At 49.4% G+C, this 19,062-nt stretch overlaps 1 protein-coding gene across 3 annotated transcripts in view; it reads left to right on the top strand.

The window, feature by feature from the left end:
- The first annotated feature begins 9,798 nt into the window (after window positions 1-9,798).
- The window catches only part of ACSBG1 (acyl-CoA synthetase bubblegum family member 1), a 72,193-nt gene continuing 62,929 nt past the window's right edge, over window positions 9,799-19,062 (top strand). Inside the window, exon 1 of one of the 3 annotated variants that reach the window (XM_075897617.2) lies at window positions 9,799-9,946. In XM_075897617.2, the coding sequence (XP_075753732.2) occupies window positions 9,801-9,946 (146 nt within the window). In that variant the 5' untranslated portion in view covers window positions 9,799-9,800. The remainder of the gene's footprint in view (window positions 9,947-19,062) is intronic. The other 2 variants (XM_089781920.1, XM_075897614.2) reach the window with 2 other exon arrangements.

The raw sequence follows: 19,062 nt of genomic DNA, 5'->3' as shown, positions 1-19,062 counted from the left end.
GTATGTTTGCATACAGGACCCCTCCTCCGGAGTAGGGACGGAACCAGGGGTGACTGGGGAGTGTACCATCCTTGCAGCGAAACTAAGGTGGCCCTAGGGCCAGGCCGATCACTCCTCCCCTCCCCTCCCCCTCCTGCTAGCCCTCGCACACGTAGCCTAGGGACGTTTGTGGCCACAGTGCAGGACTTCCCTCGGGGGGCCAGCTGAGGTGCCGGGAGCAGGTGAGGGGCTCAGTGGGGGCCGTGCGCACAGGGCTGTGAGGCTGCAGTTCTCCCAGAAGCAGCTGGCTGTGTTGCACAGCCAGGCATGATGGCCGGGCTGTCTGTGCGCTGCACCCTTCTGGAGATGTGGGGCCTTGGCTGGTTCCAGCTGGCACTCTCCTTCCTCCCTGGTCCAGACATGTGCGAGCAGTGCGGTCCCAGGCGTGCCCTGGAGCTGCCTGCCACGTCCACATGCCACACAGTCACCAGGCTGCACGTGGTTGCACGCCCCTGCCTGAGTGACACTTCCTTCCCCTCCTCCCTGGGCACCTGGCTCCCCCCTGCCCTTGTGAGTGCAAAGTGCAACACTCACCAGAAGATCCTTTCCCAGCCTTCGACGACGTGTGGGAGACATCTGGGCTGCCTGACATCCTCGTCCTCCGACCCGGTGCTGGTGGGCAGCTCCACCTCGTCTTCCACCTCGATGTGCCTGGTGATGGGGAGGCGCCTGCTGGTGTCCACGGGCACTGAGGGTCCCCGGGGTGTCACCTCGCCCAGGATGGCATGGAGGCGGTCGTAATAGGGGCAGGTGTCGGCTCCTGCCCCCTGACCCTTGGTGGCCCAGATATAGCCCAGGCGCAGCTCCTTTACCTTGGCCCAGACCTGTCTGAGGGTCCGGCTGCATGGCCCTGGTGGGAGAGCGCCTGGACCATGCGGCAGAATATGTCCGCGTTCCGCCGATGGGCACAGGGGTCATGGAGGGCCTCCTCATCAGCCCAGAGGTCCAGCAGGGCTTCCAGCAGCACACCTCTTCGTGGCCCTCAGGGCCTCCTGCGGGGAGGGAGTGGGTTGCTCCTGCCCCCCTGGAGCGGCAATCCCTGTGGTGCTGCTGGCAGGGCCGGCTTTAGGAAGTGCGAGGCCCAATTCAAACCCAGAAATAGCTTATTTTGAAATAGAGCGTCTACACAGAAAATGCCCATCAAAATAGCGTGGAGCTATTTCAAAATAGAACATCCACAATGCAGGGGAGGGGGGAAGAAGGGGCTGACCCGCTCCCCAGGATGTGGTAGAGCTGGGCATGATATGGGCAGGACTGCGGTGCTGCACCAGAGCAGGAGCTGTGCTCCCTGCCCTTGGAGTAGGCCTGTCAAAGTTCTTTAACTTTCATGCACATCTGCTCGCGGGTGCGCATGTGGCCCTTGTTGCTCAGGCTTTCAGCCATCTGGCCATAAATATCCATATTCCCGTGTCTGGTGCTGAGATCCTGGCACAGGGATCGGGGGATGAGGTGGGAGTGGTGGAAGCCTCCCTGGCCTCACCCCACAGGAATGCAGGAGCCACGGAGGGGTTGCCCGAGGGGGGACTCTCGGAGTGGAGGGGTGGGGGAGCACCTCTCACCAGCCCATGCAGCACCTCTCTTGTCCCCCTATGCATGCTTGTGTGTGTCCCTTTCTGCAGGTGGTGATGGCCATCAATTCCGAGCTGTTCCACAGGTCCGTCCACCTCGGAGACCGGCAGGCCATCCTGGCCAGATTTGCGGGGCTGGGGTTGCCGAACTACAGTGGAGCACTTGACAGGACCCACATCTCCATCCGTGCCCTGCCTCATCGAGCAGCACAGTACACCAACAGGAAGGACTACTTCGCTATGGTGCTGCAGGCCCTGGTCGACCACAGGGGACAGTTCACCGATGTTTATGTTAGGTGGTCAGTCCAGGTGCACGATGCCCGCATGTTCAGGAACTCATACCTGTACCACAGGCTGCAGGCTGGGGCATTCTTCCCAGAGAGGAACCTGGCAGTCGGGGATGTGCAGATGCCTACATGCATCGTAGCTGATGCGGCCTACCCTCTCATGCCCTGGCTCATGAAGCCCTACACCAGCCACCTTGATGCGAGCAGGGAACTGTTCAACTCCCGCCTCAGTAGAGCTTGCTTCCAGGTGAAGTGCGCCTTCGGCCATCTGAAGGGCAGGTTTAGGTGCCTGCTCGCGCAGCTGGACATGGGGGAACACAACATCCCTGATGTGGTTGCAGCATGCTGTGTGCTGCACAACCTGGTGGAGAGGAAAGGGGAGGCCTTCCTCCCTGCGTGGGGGACACGGGCTGATGTGGAGGGGAGGCACTTTGAGCAACCCTGGACAGCTGCCATCCGGCAAGCCCACCAGCTGGGCTTGCAAATCCGAGAAGCCCTGAGAGAGCAATTCTCCCATGGAGGCTGATGAGTTTCCCCAGGGCCTTCCAAATGTGGGATTGCCCCATGCCCAGGGGCGGATATAGGGCAGGGCGAATAGGGCGGCCGCCTCAGGCCCTGTGCTTCAGAAAGCCCTGTACATGCGCTGTGGCGCCGCTGCGCATGCGCATGGCGTCACTGCGCATGCGCCGTGGCAAAGGGGGGGCCCTGCGGTATTATGCTGCCCGGGGCCCCGCAAAATGGTCATCTGCCCCTGCCCATGCCCCTGGTGCCTTCCTTCCCAAAGCCCCTCCTGGCCCCACAGTCACACATTCTACCCCTTCCTCTCACACTGAGAACAGAGACAGGTGTGGGTGAAAACATTGCAACTGTTTATTGCACTGTTGATTTTTTGACAAAATAAAATAAGAAACTCCTGTGCAAAGAAAATAAAGAACTCTTTTTCAGAGAAAATACAACTCTTTTGTGCAGAAAAAATAAAGGCTGCTTCTAGACTGGCAAGTTTTTCCGCAAAATCATCTGCTTTTGCGGAAAAACTTGCCAGCTGTCTACACTGGCCACTTGAATTTGCGCAAGAACACTGACGATCTAATGTAAGATTGTCGGTGTACTTGCGGAAACACTATGCTGCTCCCGTTCGGGCAAAAGAGGGCCAGTGTCGACAGCTAAAAACTGTTTTGCGCAAAAAAGCCCCTATGGCAAAAATGGCGATTGGGGCTTCCTTGCGCAAAACCGCGTCTAGATTGGCACGGATGCTATTCCGCAAAAAGTGCTTTTGCGCAAAAGCGTCTCTGCCAATCTAGATGCTCTTTTCCGCAAATGCTTTTATCGGAAAAACTTTTCCGTTAAAAGCATTTGCGGAAAATCATTCCAGTCTAGACGTAGCTAAACTGTTTATAAACAAAAGAAAGTGCTTCCCTCAGTTACTGTCACTGGTGGGAAGGGGGAATGTCAACCAGGAAGGGGGGAGGGAAGCTCAGGGCTGAGGGGGCTGCCTGGAGGAAGAGTCCCTGGCAGATTGGCCTCCGGCTGCATGTGCAGGCTGTCACAGCAGGGGGCGCACACACAGCTGCAGCTTGCTGTGATGTGTGTGGGAGCAGCTGCTTTCTTGCACGTGCAGGCATGCTTGTGTGCTTTGCTCCCGGGCATGTGTGGGGTTGTGCCTGTGCCCATGCGGCTAGCCTGCTTGCAGCTGGGTGTGCCCTCCCCTTCTTTCTGGGGGCAGAACTTGTGTGGCAATGCATGAGGCTGGCAGCAGGCTCCCGGCCAATTTGAGGGTCTGGCTGCTGTGGCCCGCGCGATACTGTGCCGCACCCTCCCGCTGCATGTGGTTGAATGTGCACAGACTGCAGCAGCAAGTCATGTGTGGGGCACAGAGGGGCACAGAGGGGAATGGGGGCAGAGAGTGGTGAGGGGGTGGGTATCAGGGAAAAAAGGCAAAGGGGGAAGGGGCAGTGAGGGAAGAGGGAGGCACGAGGAGGGTGCAGGTGTAAGGGAAGGTGCAGGTGCCAGGGGATTCTGGGGGTGAAGCAGAAGGGCAGACACCTGCAGGGGAGGGACCAGCACCAGAGGGGAGAGGCAGGGCAGGTGTGTAGAGGGAGGTGTTAGAAGAGGGGATGAGGAGGGGTAGCTCACATGATCAGAGTGGGGCTACTGGAGGAGTGGGCACAGGGGAAGAGAAGGGCTGGTGGAGGAGGGCAGGTCACAGGAGGGCTGAGGGCAGTGAGAAGGGCAGAAGTCAGGACAGCAGAGGAGGGTGAGGAGTTGGGGCAGCAGGCACCAGGGGAGCTGATGAAGCAAGGGGAGGAGACATGGCAGCAGAGAGAAAAGATAAAAGGTTTATACAATATTTATTAATAACTTGGGTGCCACAGTGGCACATCCAAACAAGCCACATGAACTCAGTACTGGTGCACAACACAAAATTCATTCTGCTCTTGGGAGGAAACTCTTAGGCTATGTGTACACTGGGGGCTTCTTGCGCAAGAACATCTTGTACAAGGGTTCTTGTGCAAGAAGTCTTGTGCAAGAACATGTCCACACTGCCATGTGCAAGCTGTGCTTTTGTGCAAGAGCATCCATGGCAGTGTGGATGCTCTCTTGAGCAAGAAAGCTCCAATGGCCATTTTAGCCATAGGGGGTTTCTTGTGCAAGAAATCCCTGCTGAGCATCCACACTGTCCTCTTGCGCAAGAGAGCTTACACCTGCTAGAAAAGAGTGTAGCTGTACTGTAAATTTCCTTGTGCAAGGGCAGGCAGGCAGTGTGGATATTCTATGGGTTCTTGTGCAAGAACGGCTGTACTTGCGCAAGAAGCCGCGAGTGTAGACATAGCCTTAGAGGAAACACTTCCCCCAGCCTCTCTGCCCCCGAGTTAATGTCACACACATTGGGTTAATGCAATTGCAGGATAGTTGCATGGGGGACGGGGTTGGTAGGAGGATGGTGGGAAAAGTCCTTCGAGAGGGGTGACATGACACCTGTTATTTCTGGTCATGTGTCCATCTTGCCCCGAGTGTGTTACCTACAGAGGCCTGGTTAACGGGGGTCAGGGGCGTGGTTAATGGGGGTCAGGGATGTGGCTAATGGGGCACCACCAAAAATTATATAAACCTGCCACCCCTGCTCCTTCACCTTGGCCTGATCCTGTTCTATGGTCTGGGCAGGGTGATCTCACTCTGTCAGGGACGTGGCCATTGGGTGGAGACGTCCATGTTCCTGTTCTTGGCAAGAGCTGTAGCGCAAAAAGGAGTTATTGCTCCTGGGGAGATGGATAACTGTACCAGCAAAAGCCCTCTGTCCTGTTGATTTACTGTATTTTTTCTTGTGCAAAAACGCGCTTGAGGTGTGGATGCTCCACAGGCTTTTGTGCAAAAACCTTGTAGTGTAGACATAGCCTCAGAGGCCAGCAGCAGCATGGTGTTAGCTGCCTTGTGGGCAGCTGTGCCATTGCAGGCTGAACTGTGCTTGCTCCTGTGGCTCATGTAGCTACATGTGGGCAGCCTGCTCCTCTGGGGGAGGAGGGAAAGTTATTTTGCACTGGGTGGAGGAAGTCCCAGGGGCGGGGGGACATTCTTTTCCATGCACACTGTCAGTGCTCCATTGCTGCCATCAGGGGGCCAAAGATTTCTTTTGTTCCCTCGGTTGCAGTTCCCTGGACACTTTCCTGTCCTGCCTCTTCTTCAGGAGTGTATTCTTCCATCCCATTTGCTCCTTCAACATATCTTCCCTTGTCTGTTTTTACTTGCAGATCTGTGCAAGATGGACAACTACTAGAGCTGTATGCAGCAAGCTGCCTGCTGTTTCCATTGTAATGAAAAGTTACAAGGGCACACGTTACAGGAGATACATTATGTTAAAGCTAACCCTAATCTGTTACCATATAGCAAAGATCTCTGTAAAGACAATGGAGATGCATTTTGTGTAAGGCCAAAGTTTTGCCTTAAAGTGGCCAGTATAGCTAGAGCAGGTACCACAGTTCTCAGGGGAGCGTCTGGACTCATGCAGTTTGGAGGCAGGCAGGCAGGCATGGTAAGGGGCCTGCCAGGGCATAATCCTGTGGGTGGAGCAGAGACGGGGTCCAGTCATGCCAGCGGAGCAGGGCAGCTTCCCTCTGTGTCCAACACCTGCAGCTTCCTGGGACAGTGCTACTTTCCATCCCACAGGATCCTGTGGAGGAGTCCAGTCATGCTGGCTTCCCTGAGGGTACATCTAGATTACATGCCTCTGTCGGCAGAGGCATGTGAAATTGACTGTCAGGTAGCCTATGAAGCGGGGATTTAAATATCCCCGGCTTCATTAAAATAAAAATGGCCACCATGCTGTGCCAGCTCAGCTGATCATTGGCACAGCACACGAGTCAAGACGTGGATCGGTTGACAAGGGAAGCCTTTGTCGAGCACCTGTAAACCTCATTTCATGAGGCATAAGAGAGCGGTTGACAAAGACTTCCCTTGTCGACTGATCTGTGTCTTGACTTGCACGCTGTGCCAACGATCAGCTGAGCCGGCACAGCGTGGCGGCCATTTTTATTTTAATGAAGCCGGGGATATTTAAATCCCCACTTCATTGACTATGTCAGGTAGCCTATTACACATGCCTCTGTCAGCAGAGGCATGTAATCTAGATGTACCCTCTGTGTCCAGCACATGCACTCTACCTGGAAGCTGCTACTTTCCTATCTTGCAGGAGCCTGTGGTTGGAAGCGAGGGGAATGGGGTCTGGTCGGGCTGTCTAGACAGCCTGTGGATATGAGGAGAGGGAGAGAAAGAGGGAGGGGGTGCCAGAGGCTGAAGCCATGCTAGCAGCAGAGGCAGCAGCTAATAGCTTCCCCTCCTCCTTCATCCAGGCTGCCAGGCGAAATATCAGTCTTCTCCAAGTCACACAGAGAGATAGGACAATAATGCTGACTAAACGTGGCCAGAAACCTGGGCTTTGTGCTGCAATGATGCTAGGTCAGTTACTGCTGGTTTGGTACGGGAAAGTGTCCTACCATGGGAGGACAGAGTAAGGCAGGCCTCCTCAGAGAAGGATCAAAACGTTTCCATCAAAGAGCTTTATGGAGACATGCAGGAAGGATTCCTGCTCCATATCCAGACATTAACAAGCTGTTCTGAGCCCCTTGCACTGCGTAGGCATAGAGTACACCAAACATCACACTCAATTGCCTTAACCCACTTGTAGCAAGAGAAAAATTGTGAACTCACTATAAGTGCCCTCCTTGGAATCCGTGCTTGACTGGGAAACATCCTGAGAGAAGGGGATTGGCTCCAAGGTTATTAAGTTCTTGGCTCTCGCTGATCACTACCTTGCCATTCTCCTCCTCCTCCCCGTACTGCATTGTCCTCTGTACTGCTGCCAGGAGTGTCATGGCCGGACTCCCTGGTGAGGTTTGGGAAGCTGGTTGGGTCCCCCCTTAGAATCGTATGCAGCTGATTGTAGAAACAGCATGTTCGTGGTGATGCACCAGACCGTCCATTTGCCTCCTTTGTTTTGTAGTAGGACTGCCCCATCCTACCATTTGCCTCTGTTTTCACTCTGCATTGCTTGGGGACCCTGGACTGTCCTTTCCCCACCATGGCCTTTGCCTAGATATCGGCTTAAGATTCATGAGTCATCCCCAAGCCAGAGAGTGTCATTAGCCATTAGCGCAGTGGTTCTCAAGATGTGGTCCAGTGGTCTTGCAGGTGGGTCATGGGCTTGCCCCCACCTCCCACTACCGTGGGGAGCCTGTACTGGTGCTCCAGCGCTGCACTGCCACCCTCTCCACACACACACGGTTGGAATGCCAGCACCAGCTTCCCGCTGCTTGGGGGGTGTCCCAAGCCTTGCTGCCTAGATGTGGCTTGCGGGGGAAGGGAGAGCAGCTCTGCATACTGATGCTGCTCCTACCTCCTGACCCATACCTGGCACCTCCACCCCCTGCTGCATCCATTTTGTCATCGCTGGTGGTCTGTAGAAAGGTCTGCATTGAGCAGGGTGAGCCACGGGCCAAAAAGTTTGAGAACCACTGAATTAGTGGCAATTACCTGCAGCTCTTGTGATAGGCCCCTCACCATTCAGGCAGGGTTCACCCAATTCTCAGGCAAGCTGATCACACTCCTAAGGGAAACAGTTCATTCTGGCTACCCATGTGTCTAGTGGGCTGGGATTGCTCCTGTTGCCTAGCAATTCTGATACATTGTTCCTGCTCACCATTGTTTAGGTTTCAGCTGGCTCTTAGTCTGGTTCCTTTTTCTATGCTAGCCAGCCTGTTCCAGCCAATATCTGCTCCTGCCTCAGCTGGCTGCCTGGCAAGACTGCAAAACATTTGCAAAAAGGCAGCTCTACAATCCAAACATCTCTCACAGAAAAACAAATTTTCTCTACCAGTGTCTCTGAAACAAAAACCCTCTCTGCCTTTGTTACTGTGCCCCAACTTCCGACTGCTTGAGCTTGGGAAAAGAACAGGTATTTAAAAGGTCTGTGGCTTCTTTCACACCTACCAATCATTAAGGCCCTAGCTTGCTTCCCAAGTGTTTTCCGGTTAATATGGGGAAGGCTGTCAAGTTTTTCCTGTTATTCCTCTGACCCCAAAAAAAGTGAAATATTTTTTAAAGATCAGATTTCTGAGATGACTTCATTCAGAGGACAAGTTTCAGAGCACTCACCCCATAACTCATGCAGTCTCCATGAGGTCTTCTGTAATTGAACCACCCCAAATCATAGACAGCAGCCACCCATAAAAGCCAGTGATTTTCTGGTTGTACTCCTTCACTTGACATAAAAAGGTAAGAAATCTTTGGTGGTAAGAGGAAGAAAACATTATGATTAGAGGGAATAAAAGTCTATGATGAATATCTCTTGACTCTGGGCTTTTAGTAAGCCGAACCCCCACAACAAACACAAAAGGGCCCACTTGGCCTTTGATGGTCTGATGCATTGTTACATTATACAATCAAAATATTCTTAGTTTAAGCTAACACATAAGATCTCAGGCCAGGGCTATATATGTTTCATGTAAAACTGGTAATAAACTCAAGGAAGCTTTCTAGAGCCCTGCAGGAACCCTTTTGAAAACTGTCAGCAAACGGAAGTAAGAAATAAGGAGATTTTCCTGACACTGATGGAATTGAATAATGCTTTGCAAAAATGCTTATTCTTGGGCCTAATAAATATGCACTTTTTTGCCTATATAATTTCTGGGGACGGTTAAGATGAGATATCTTGGGACTCACCTCCAAGGTTCTCCCCCTTATCTTCCCCAACATTTCAAATTGGACTGGATAGACTGATACTTGTTGAATACAGTGCTGCATTGTCAATGTACTGTGGATATAGCTCAAGAATCACACACTTCTATCAAAGGGGATAATTCAGGTTTAGGAAATGGTTAATATAAATTTATTCATCAAGTGGCCAACCACAGTTCTTAAAATCAGGTAGGCTATTAGTTATGTGATGAGTAGAATTCTTTTCAAGGTCTGGTTTTATGAACTGAAATAAAAGGGAGCTGTTGGCACTCAGGCACTTATAGGAAAGGGTTTTATATTTGTCATTGATTCGAAGGCCAGAGTCATCTCTTAATTAAATTAATTTACATTTTCTTAGAGAAAAGAGTTTACTTGGGTGCTCTATTTTGAAACTAGATTTAATGAGAGAATGGCTTCAGTTGTAAGTTGCGAATTGATTGGTTAGAGATCCTAGCAAAAGAGAAAATTTGCATTTTAAAGAACTATAGTCTCTTTGAAATTCTCCTCATGTATAATTACAGAAAACTGAATAAAAAAATAGAAGTTTTAACAATAAGAAGCTGGCAGGCACTGGAGACATTTCAAGCATGTTAAAATCAAAGTAAAATGGAGCATTAGTCTCCTCCTCTTGCATTACGTCTTTATTTGAACAAGTATCCTGTTACTGTACATTTCTTAAATGGTCTCAGGAGCTTATTTATGCCTGCTCCAGACAAATATTTTGCATATTTGTTGTGGAGAGTCTGTCAGAATGGCTGGCAACAAAGAGACTCCTAAGAAAAAATTGCAAGATGAAAATGAAATTGCAGAAAGCCATGAAGCCAGGTAAAGAAATTTGAGAATTTATATTAACAAATGGTACATTGGGTTAAACTTTAAAAACTAAAGATCTGATTCTGCACCTGCCAAAGCCAATGAGAACCATAATCGTTTAATGCTAACTTTCGTATTTATTGTTACGAGACATAACCCTTTTGTTGAAACAAGAAAGCCAGAAAACTGTGCTAATTTTGAATTGACAATCATCTTTTCTAATCCATACACTTTCTGAATTTTATTGTTACTAGTATAATTCAGTACAGACCATGCCCTATCCACAGTATCATAATTGTTAACATGTCACCAAATGTATTCTGGAATATCTTTTTGCTGCTTGTGTGATGTGTGTGTTTATTAATGGTCAGTTTGTATAGTCTCTGGCTTTTGTGTGTCTAGTGGCATAATAGTCACTGTATAAGATAGAATCTTAATTCCAGAAATAGATGTAGCAGTGATTAGGACAAATCAGTGATCTGAATGCTGAGATGAAGATTTGTGGCTCTATAAAACTTGAAAACAGTTCTGACAAAAGAGCTGAGCTGAGACTGCAAACTCAGGGCAGCGGTCACCTTCAGAGTAATGTGATTTCTCTCTCTACCCTTCCACGTATATGTACATGAAATGAGGTAAATGGTTCTGTAGAACTGGCAGCCTGCTTGGGGCAGGCAGCAGCCAATATCAGTTAATTTCAGAATCTTGATAGATACCTTATTCTGAACTCACAATAAGGATTGAAAAATCATCATCAGCACCTTAAAAACTTCATTGAAATACAATTCATATATATTTCTTTGTTGCCCCCCTTAAGTTCTTGTTTATTTTTTATCTTGAATACATAACTGCTAATATTCTAGAGGCAAAAACAGTGGTTCTCTCTATTTTACACTTGTTATTGGAGTATCTAGTGTATAGCTTAATGTAACTTGTGTTTTTAAATTTATACAGAATAGATAGGATAAAATTTTGTCTTTGAAGACAATGGAAGTTTTGGCATTGGCTTAATACAGTCAGAATTTCACTCCAATCTGCCATGGAAACAAGCACTTGATTATATAATTTGAAGAAAATTCAGGTTAGGAACCTAGCAGTGGATTTAAGTATTCCAAGCTGGTATTAGACATATCACATGAGGCACTTAGTCTCAAGGGTGGATGAAATCATGCTCAATACACTCCTTATAAGCCAACCTGTTGGTGCTTAATGTGTTTAAAACTTTTTCATGTTAAACATTAAACACATTTTTGCAAAGAGGCTATCTTTATACTACAATACCCACATTGCAGCAAGATGCAGGGGACTTGGAATTCAATAAATAAACCATAGGTTCAGCTCTATTAAAAATGTTTCAAATGTATGGCACAAAACCTAGGAAACATAACTCAATGCATAAAACATAAGAAAAGCCATGCTGGGTAAGACCAGTGGTCTGTCTAGCTCAGTATCCTATCTTCTATCAGGCCAGTGCCAGATGCTTCAAAAAGAATTATCAAAACATTTAAAAAAGGAAAGAAGGACAATCCAGGTAACTAGAGACCAGTCAGCCTCACCTCAGTCCCTGGAAAAAATCATGGAGGGGATCCTCAAGGAATCCATTTTGAAGCAATTGGAAGAGGGGAAAGTGATCAGGAATAGTCAAGATGGATTAACATAGGTCAAGTCGTGCCTGACCATTCTGATCAGTGTCTATGACGAGGTAACTGGCCCTGTGGACGTGGGAAAGTCAGTGGATGTGATATACCTTGACTTTAGCAAAGCTTTTGATACGGTCTTCCACAATATTCTTGCCAGCAAGTTAAGGAAGTATGGATTGGATAAATGGACTGTAAGATGGATAGAAAGCTAGCTAGCTAGATTGTCGGGCTCAACAACAGTAGTGATCAATGGCTTCATGTTTGATTGGAGGTCAGTTTCAAGTGCAAGGAGGTTTAATGGTAGTTCGAATTAGGAGTTTTATTTCGAACTACCTAATCCATGCCGCGTGTAGCTGCAGGCAGGCAGTTCGAACTATGGAGCATTTAAAAATGGCAGTGCCCGGGAACATGCAAATGAAGTCCGGGATATTTAAATCCCAGGCTTCATTTACAAATTTGAATGCCTACATTAGCCACCCAAGTTCAAACTAGGGTGGCAGTGTAGACATACCCTTTGGTTACGTCTACATTTGCAAGATTTAGCACAAAAGCAGATGCTTTTATGCAAAATCTTGCCGCCTGTCTATACTGGCCACGAGTACAGGCAGTCCTCGGGTTACGTACAAGATAGGGACTGTAGTTTTGTTCTTAAGTTGAATCTGTATGTAAGTCGGAACTGGCATCCAGATTCAGCCGCTGCTGAAACTGATCAGCAGCTGATTCCAGGAAGCCCGGGGCAGAGCAACTCTGCCTCGGGCTTCCTGTAGTCAGCCGCTAGTCAGTTTCAGCAGCGGCTGACTTGGGGACACCTGGGGCAGAGCAGCTCGGGTGCTGCTGGGTTGGTCCAGTAGCACGGCCGCTCCTCGGCGCTACTGGACCAACCCAACAACACCCCAGCTGCTCTGCCCCAGGTGTCCTGATTGAGCCACTGCTGAAACTGACCAGCAGCGGCTGAATCAGGACTCCTGGGGCAGAGCAGCTGGGGTGCTGCCGGGTTGGTCCAGTAGTGCCAAGGAGTGGTGCTGCGGGACCAACCGGCAGCACCCCACCTGCTCTACGACAGGCCCCTAGCTTTGCTCCACGTCTCCCTGGTCTGCTGGGGGGGGGGGGGGGCGGGGCACTAGCTGCATCCCCCCCAGCAGACCAGGGAGACGCTGAGCAAAGCCGCGGAGGACCCGGGCTGGACCCACAGCGCTTCCAGATCAGCTGGAAGTGCCGCGGGTCTGGCCCCGGGTCCTCCGCCGCTTTGCTCAGCGTCTCCCTGGTCTGCAGACCAGGGAGACGCTGAGCAAAGCCGTGGAGGACCCGGCCGGACCCGTGGCGCTTCCAGCTGATCTGGAAGCGGCCGCAGGTCCGGCCCCGGGTCCTCCGCCGCTTTGCTCCCCGTCTCCCTGGTCTGCTGGCTCCCCCAGCAGAGACGGGGAGCAGCTTTTCTCGCCCCGGAGGAGGCAGGCGGCATCCCACCGCTCCAGTCCTCCAGGGCGAGAAAATACCCGTTCGTAACTGCGGATCCGACATAAGTCGGGGACTGCCTGTATTTGCACAAGAACACTGACGTTCTACTGTATTAAATCAGTGCTTCTTGTGCAAATACTCTGATACTCCCTCTCAGGGATAAGTCCTCTTGCACACGTGGCCAGTGTAAACAGGTAACATCAATTTCTTGCGCAAGAAAGCCTGATGGCTAAAATGGCCATCGGAGCTTTTTTGCGCATGAGCGCAAAGCAAATCTTTTGCACAAAGGCACATGCCAGTATAGACGCTCTCTTACTCTAATGCAAAATCTCTTGCGTTTAGAGTATTTGCGTTAAATCTTGCCAGTCTAGACGAAGCCGTTGAGTTTAGAAGCCCCAGCCCCCAACATATCTAACATCTCATCCACAGGGTCATACTAAACCAAAATAATATATGAAAATGAACACTTGAGACATTTATTTATTAACAATTAAGTCAAACAATGGAGGTGCTAATGGTTTTTATCAGCTTCTTGTAACTATTTAGTCCTTAAGATGCTACTAGATTATTTGAAGCAAAATGCAGGACAATGTAGCACTTTAAAGACTAACAAGATGGTTTATTAGATGATGAGCTTTCGTGGGCCAGACCCACTTCCTCTACCACTAGATTATTTGTTGTTTGAGTTTCTTGTTGCAGACTGACTTGGCTGCCCCTCTGTGGATTGTCTGCTCTCTGTCTCTTTCTTCTTCCTCCCCTCCTTCCCCCCCCCCCACTTCCTCCGCAATTAGGTATAACAGTTAATCCGAACTAAGGACTTAGTCTGGATTAATTTCTGACTGCCACATGTAGCCGCAGGCAGTAAGTTCCAACTAAGGGGATTTAAAAATGGCTCCCGCCCAGGAACATACAAATGAAGCCCAGAATATTTAAATCCCAGGGTTCATTTGCAAGTTCGATGCCTACATTAGCCACCCTAGTTCGAAATAAGGGGCTAGTGTAGACATACCCTGAGGTGGCAAAGTTTGCAGATGATACCAAACTACTCAAGATAGTTAAGACCAAAGCAGACTGTGAAGAGCTTCAAAAAGATCTCACCAAACTAAGTGACTGGGCAACAAAATGGCAAATTAAATTTAATGTTGACAAATGTAAAGTAATGCACATTGGAAAAAATAACCCCAACTATACATACAATATGATAGGGACTAATTTAGCTACAACTACTCAAGAGAGACATCTTGAAGTCATTGTGGATAGTTTTCTGAAACTATCCAGTGAGCAGCAGCAACCGAAAAAGCAAACAGAATGTTAGGAATCATTAAAAAAAGGGATAGAGTATAAAAATATCTGAATGTCTCTATATAAAGCCATGGTACACCCACTTCTTGAATACTGCATACAGATGTGGTTGCCTCATCTCATAAAAGATATATTGGCATTGGAAAAGGTTCAGAAAAGGGCAACAAAAGTGATTAGGGGTTTGGAATGGGTCACATATGAGGAGAGATTAAAAAGACTTGGGCTTTTCATCTTAGAAAAGAGAAGACAAAGGCAAGATATGATAGAGGTCTGTCAGGGAGCAAGCCCCCCCACCATGCCTCAGTGCCCCGACTGTCCTCATCTAGCCCCTCTCAGGGCAAGTTACAGTCTGTATGGGTTGCTCATCATTGGCATTGGGATTATCTCCACGGCCCTGCTTACCTAAGCCACGCTGTGATCCACATCCAAACCAGGGTTTTGTCTCCAGTCCCTAGCCAGGGGGAAGTCTTGACTGGCTATCCCCAGCTTGTCTCCCTCCTAGGAGCTCCTGCTTCCTCCACAGTCAGCTCTTCACTGGCTCTCCCCCTAAGCAAACTGTGCTTCTCTATATACCTGCCAGCTGGGCTCTCACTCGCCCTAATAGTTTCAGCTGGCTTCTACAAGCCAATTGTGCTGCCCTAGATAGTTGCCAGCTGGGCCCTCCCTAGCCCAAACAGCTTCAGCTGGCCTCTCTGTTTCCAGCCCCGGCTCAGGGCCTGAGCCCTGGTCTTAAGGGGCCGGTGCAGGGCAGGCGCCCTGTCACAAGGTCTATAAAATCATGACTGGTGTGGAAAACGTGAATAAGTGTAAGCAGGGTCAGGGTAAACTCTATCCTGACATCTAGTGGCGAACTGTGGCAAGTGGTGCAAAGAGACTTCAGGGGCTGAGCCCAATTTGCATAGACACACCCACCCTGTCTAGTATGTGCCACAGCAGCCCAAATCGTCACTTTGGCCACTGTGGGAGCCCCAGTCTCTCTGTTATTGAGGCAGAGGGGATAAAAGTGTTGTTACCCTGATTATGCGAATCAAGGACAATGGAATGGTGGAACTGTTTATGACAGAGGGATTCGCCATAAACTAAGTAGCACTCGCTAGACAAGGGGCATGGGTTAATTAACTCTGATATTCTGCTGTGGAATATCAGAGTTAATTTAGATTCCATTAGGAGTCTAGTTGTGAGTTGTAGAGCTAACTTTGCTGTAGACGAGAGCTGAAATCACTGTTGCTGAGGGGAGCCTGGTGATGTGCTGCTAGCAGAGCAGTTTGCAAGGGGCAACCAGCAAGTGCAGGCGGACAGGACAGTAGATGCAGCTGGCGGGGCGACCTGAGGGCTGATGGCACCTGAGGGCTGATGGCGGCCTGCGGCTGGTAGGAGCGGCAGCTGGCGGAGCAGCGGGAGCGTGGACCGAGACGGTTGGTGGATTTGCGGAGCTGGACAGTGGAGGCGGCTCACCTGACGACAAGTGGAGTGTGGCAGAGTGACTCGCGTTGACGGCGGCACGGAGAGGCGGAGCCACCGGGCCACGTAAGGTGCATCGATCCCCCCCTCCTCCAGGTTGGGATGGTGAAACCTTGCCGGGTGGACTTTTGAACCCTGGGACGGCACTGACCCAAGGCTGAGACTCTTGGGGTGTTGGACTTTTGGGACATTGGGGAGATTTGTGGCTGGGGGGAGGGCCTTTGCTCATTGTTTGGTTGATTTGTGGCTGGGGGGGGCCTTTGCTCATTGTTTGGTTGGTAAATCCGAGTTGTGGTGTTTCCCCAATTTAATGCAGATGTCAGTTACCTCATGTTATTAAAGGTTTGCTACTATACTGAGGCTCTGTGCTTGCGAGAGGGGAAGAATTGCCTCTTTTGAGGCACCCAGAGGTGTATGTAAGATTTCCCAGGTCACTGGGTGGGGGCTCGAGCCGGTGTTGTGTTACCTCGTTGGGAGGAGACCCCTAGATACTGAACCCGGCCCTTGCTGCTGCTATTTACTCGGCCTGGCAGAAGGGTTACATAAGGAAAAGTTATTTACTTATTCCCACAATATAAGAACTAGGGGACATTAATAAGTAGCTGGTTTAAAACAAACAAAAGGAAGTTTTTCTTCACTTAGCGCATAGTCAACCTGTGGAACTCCTTGCCAGAGGATGTGGTGAAGGCTAGGGCTTTAACAGGGTTCAGAAAAGAGCTAGATAGATTCATGGAGGTTACGTCTATCAATGGCTATTAGCCAGGATGGGTAGGAATGGTTTCTGTGGCCTCTGTTGTCTGGAATTGGATGACAGGAGAGGGATCACATGAGGATTACTATCATGTTCTCTTCCTCTGGGGCGTCTGGCATTGACCACTGTTGGCAGACAGGATACTGGGCTAGATGGATCTTTGGTCTGACCCAGAATGGCTGTTCTTATGTTCTAAATGTAAATGTATGGTTAAGTGCATTGCTGAACTGAGGCGTGTGTCAGTGTCTACAGCAGGGCTAATCAACTTTGGGAGCCCCGGGGGACCACAGTGATACTGAAGGCACATGCCGAAGGCCGCAACTTAAGTGTGGCTGCATATACATGCAAATATACATGCAAATAGCTTCTTTTACACTGACAGGCATGAATGCAAAGATTAAGGTAAGATTCTACAACACACAGGCCCCGTTTAAGTCAGTTCTGCTGATATTAATAAAATGCAATATTTACGCAATTTCCACCCATATGACAGCACTTTTAATGAGCAATGACAGTCCATCAATTTAACTACTAAAATTCATATCAACAGCAGACCATTATACTGACTACTGATTTTTGGTTCCCATCCACGGGCCACATGTTGAGTCCTGCATAAACCCAAACCCAAACTGCATGGCAGGCCACAAACAAATGGGCTGTGGGCTGCATGTGGCTTATGGGCCGCGTGTTGAGTAGCCCTGATCTACAGAGTGTATGAGGATATGGATAACGCAGTGACTTTGTCACAGATGATGTGGAAGTCATGGAATCTCTGACTTCCAAAGACCTCCGTGACTTCAACGCTAGGGGCTGAGAGTTGCAGAGTCCCAATGCCACTGCCATGCAGCTCCGAACTGTCCCGGAGCGTGTTGTGATGTGTTACTAACAGGATGCAGTATTGCCATCTCCTGTTATTTTGTCACAGCTCTCCCAATTTGGGCTGGTTATTTTTTAACGTATTCTTGTGAAAGAGGAAAGATTGCTAACTTGTGAATTTTCACCTATTCAGACTGGCTACCATGAAGCCAGGAAGATGGCCACCGTTTCCCTGTAATCTATCAGCTTGTAGAAATGAGGCTCCCTAAACAAAATTGTCTTTCATCTCTCACTGTTTTCAATGAGATTGAAACTATGCTCACAGACAAAAAAGCTGTCACTGTATAATTTAGGGGGCTAGACAGAACATGGGCTATGAGGAAGCAAAGAGCCGCTGAAAGGTGAATGGAGAGAATGAGGTGAAGGAAAAGTCAGTGAGGGTACGAGGAGGCAGATGTAGGGGTTGAAGCAGAATTATGCAGGGGGCATGTGGGTGGTGGTGGTGCAGAGAATGATGAGGGAAGTAAGAAATATATGGGATTGGATGCCAGATGCTGATCTGTGACTTTTTATACCTATGGACTTCGTGGAAACAGCTTAATCCTCTTAAATTGTGTTTTAATTTTGGGATTTTTTTTTGCTTTGTCTTTGTTGATTTTCTGTTAAACAGATATTGGTGACACTGGAGTTCTGAGGACTAGAGGCAGACATTTGAAATATTTGAGATAGATTGGCTTTTGTGGTGGTTTTTGTAAATAAAGTGGCATAGTACTTTTAATCTCATCAAATAGTGCAAAGTACTCTGGGCCCTGATCTACCATAGGGGGTTATTTCAAAATAGTAAGTCCACAATAGAGTATAGAGTATTGTAGAGTGTCCACAATACCAAACCCATTATTTAGAAATAACGGGCTGATTATTTCAAAATCTGTACTCTTGCTTTCCTAGGAGTATAACGCTTATTTAAAAATTGTTATTTTGAAATAGTGTTAGTGTGGACAATCTGGTGCTGCTAATTCGAAATAATTGGCCTTTAGATGCCTTTCACAGCTGCACTTGTGACCGCTCTGTCCACGCCTGCCATCTCCACTGCTCCCCTTCTCCTGCAGAGCTTACAACTGCAGGCAGCAGAGAAGGGCTTGTGCCTCATGGTGAGCTTTGCCAGCCCCATGCCACACAGCAGCATCCCAGGAGCCCTGGTAGATCCCTACACTCCCTCAGGGTATGTCTACACTACAATGTTAGTTCGAACTAACGGACGTTAGTTCGAACTAACATTCATAGCCGCTACACTAGCGCTCCGCTAGTTCGAATTTGAATCAAACTAGCGGAGCGCTTAGTTCGAACTAGGAAAACCTCATTTTACGAGGATTAAGCCTAGTTCGAACTTACTAGTTCGAATTAAGGGCTGTGTAGCCCCTTAATTCGAACTAGTGGGAGGCTAGCCCTCCCCAGCTTTCCCTGGTGGCCACTCTGGCCAACACCAGGGAAACTCTATGCCCCCCTCCCAGCCCTGGACCCCTTAAAGGGGCACGGGCTGGCTACGGTGCCCGTGCTAGGTGCAAACCTGCCAGCACCCAGCCAGCAGACCCTGCACCTGGCACGGCACAGAGCCACCCACCCGATGCCCCCCAGCCCACCCCCTCTTCCCGGGACCAGGCTGGCGGCTCCCGGGAGCTTGCCCTGGACCGCAAGAGGCGGGCACC

Source organism: Pelodiscus sinensis, chromosome 14, assembly GCF_052426305.1.
Source record: "Pelodiscus sinensis isolate ZL-2025 chromosome 14, ASM5242630v1, whole genome shotgun sequence".
In the NCBI taxonomy this organism is placed as follows: Eukaryota; Metazoa; Chordata; order Testudines; family Trionychidae; genus Pelodiscus; species Pelodiscus sinensis.
Note: the sequence above shows the minus strand (reverse complement) of the source record. Positions and strands in the feature narration are given on the sequence as shown.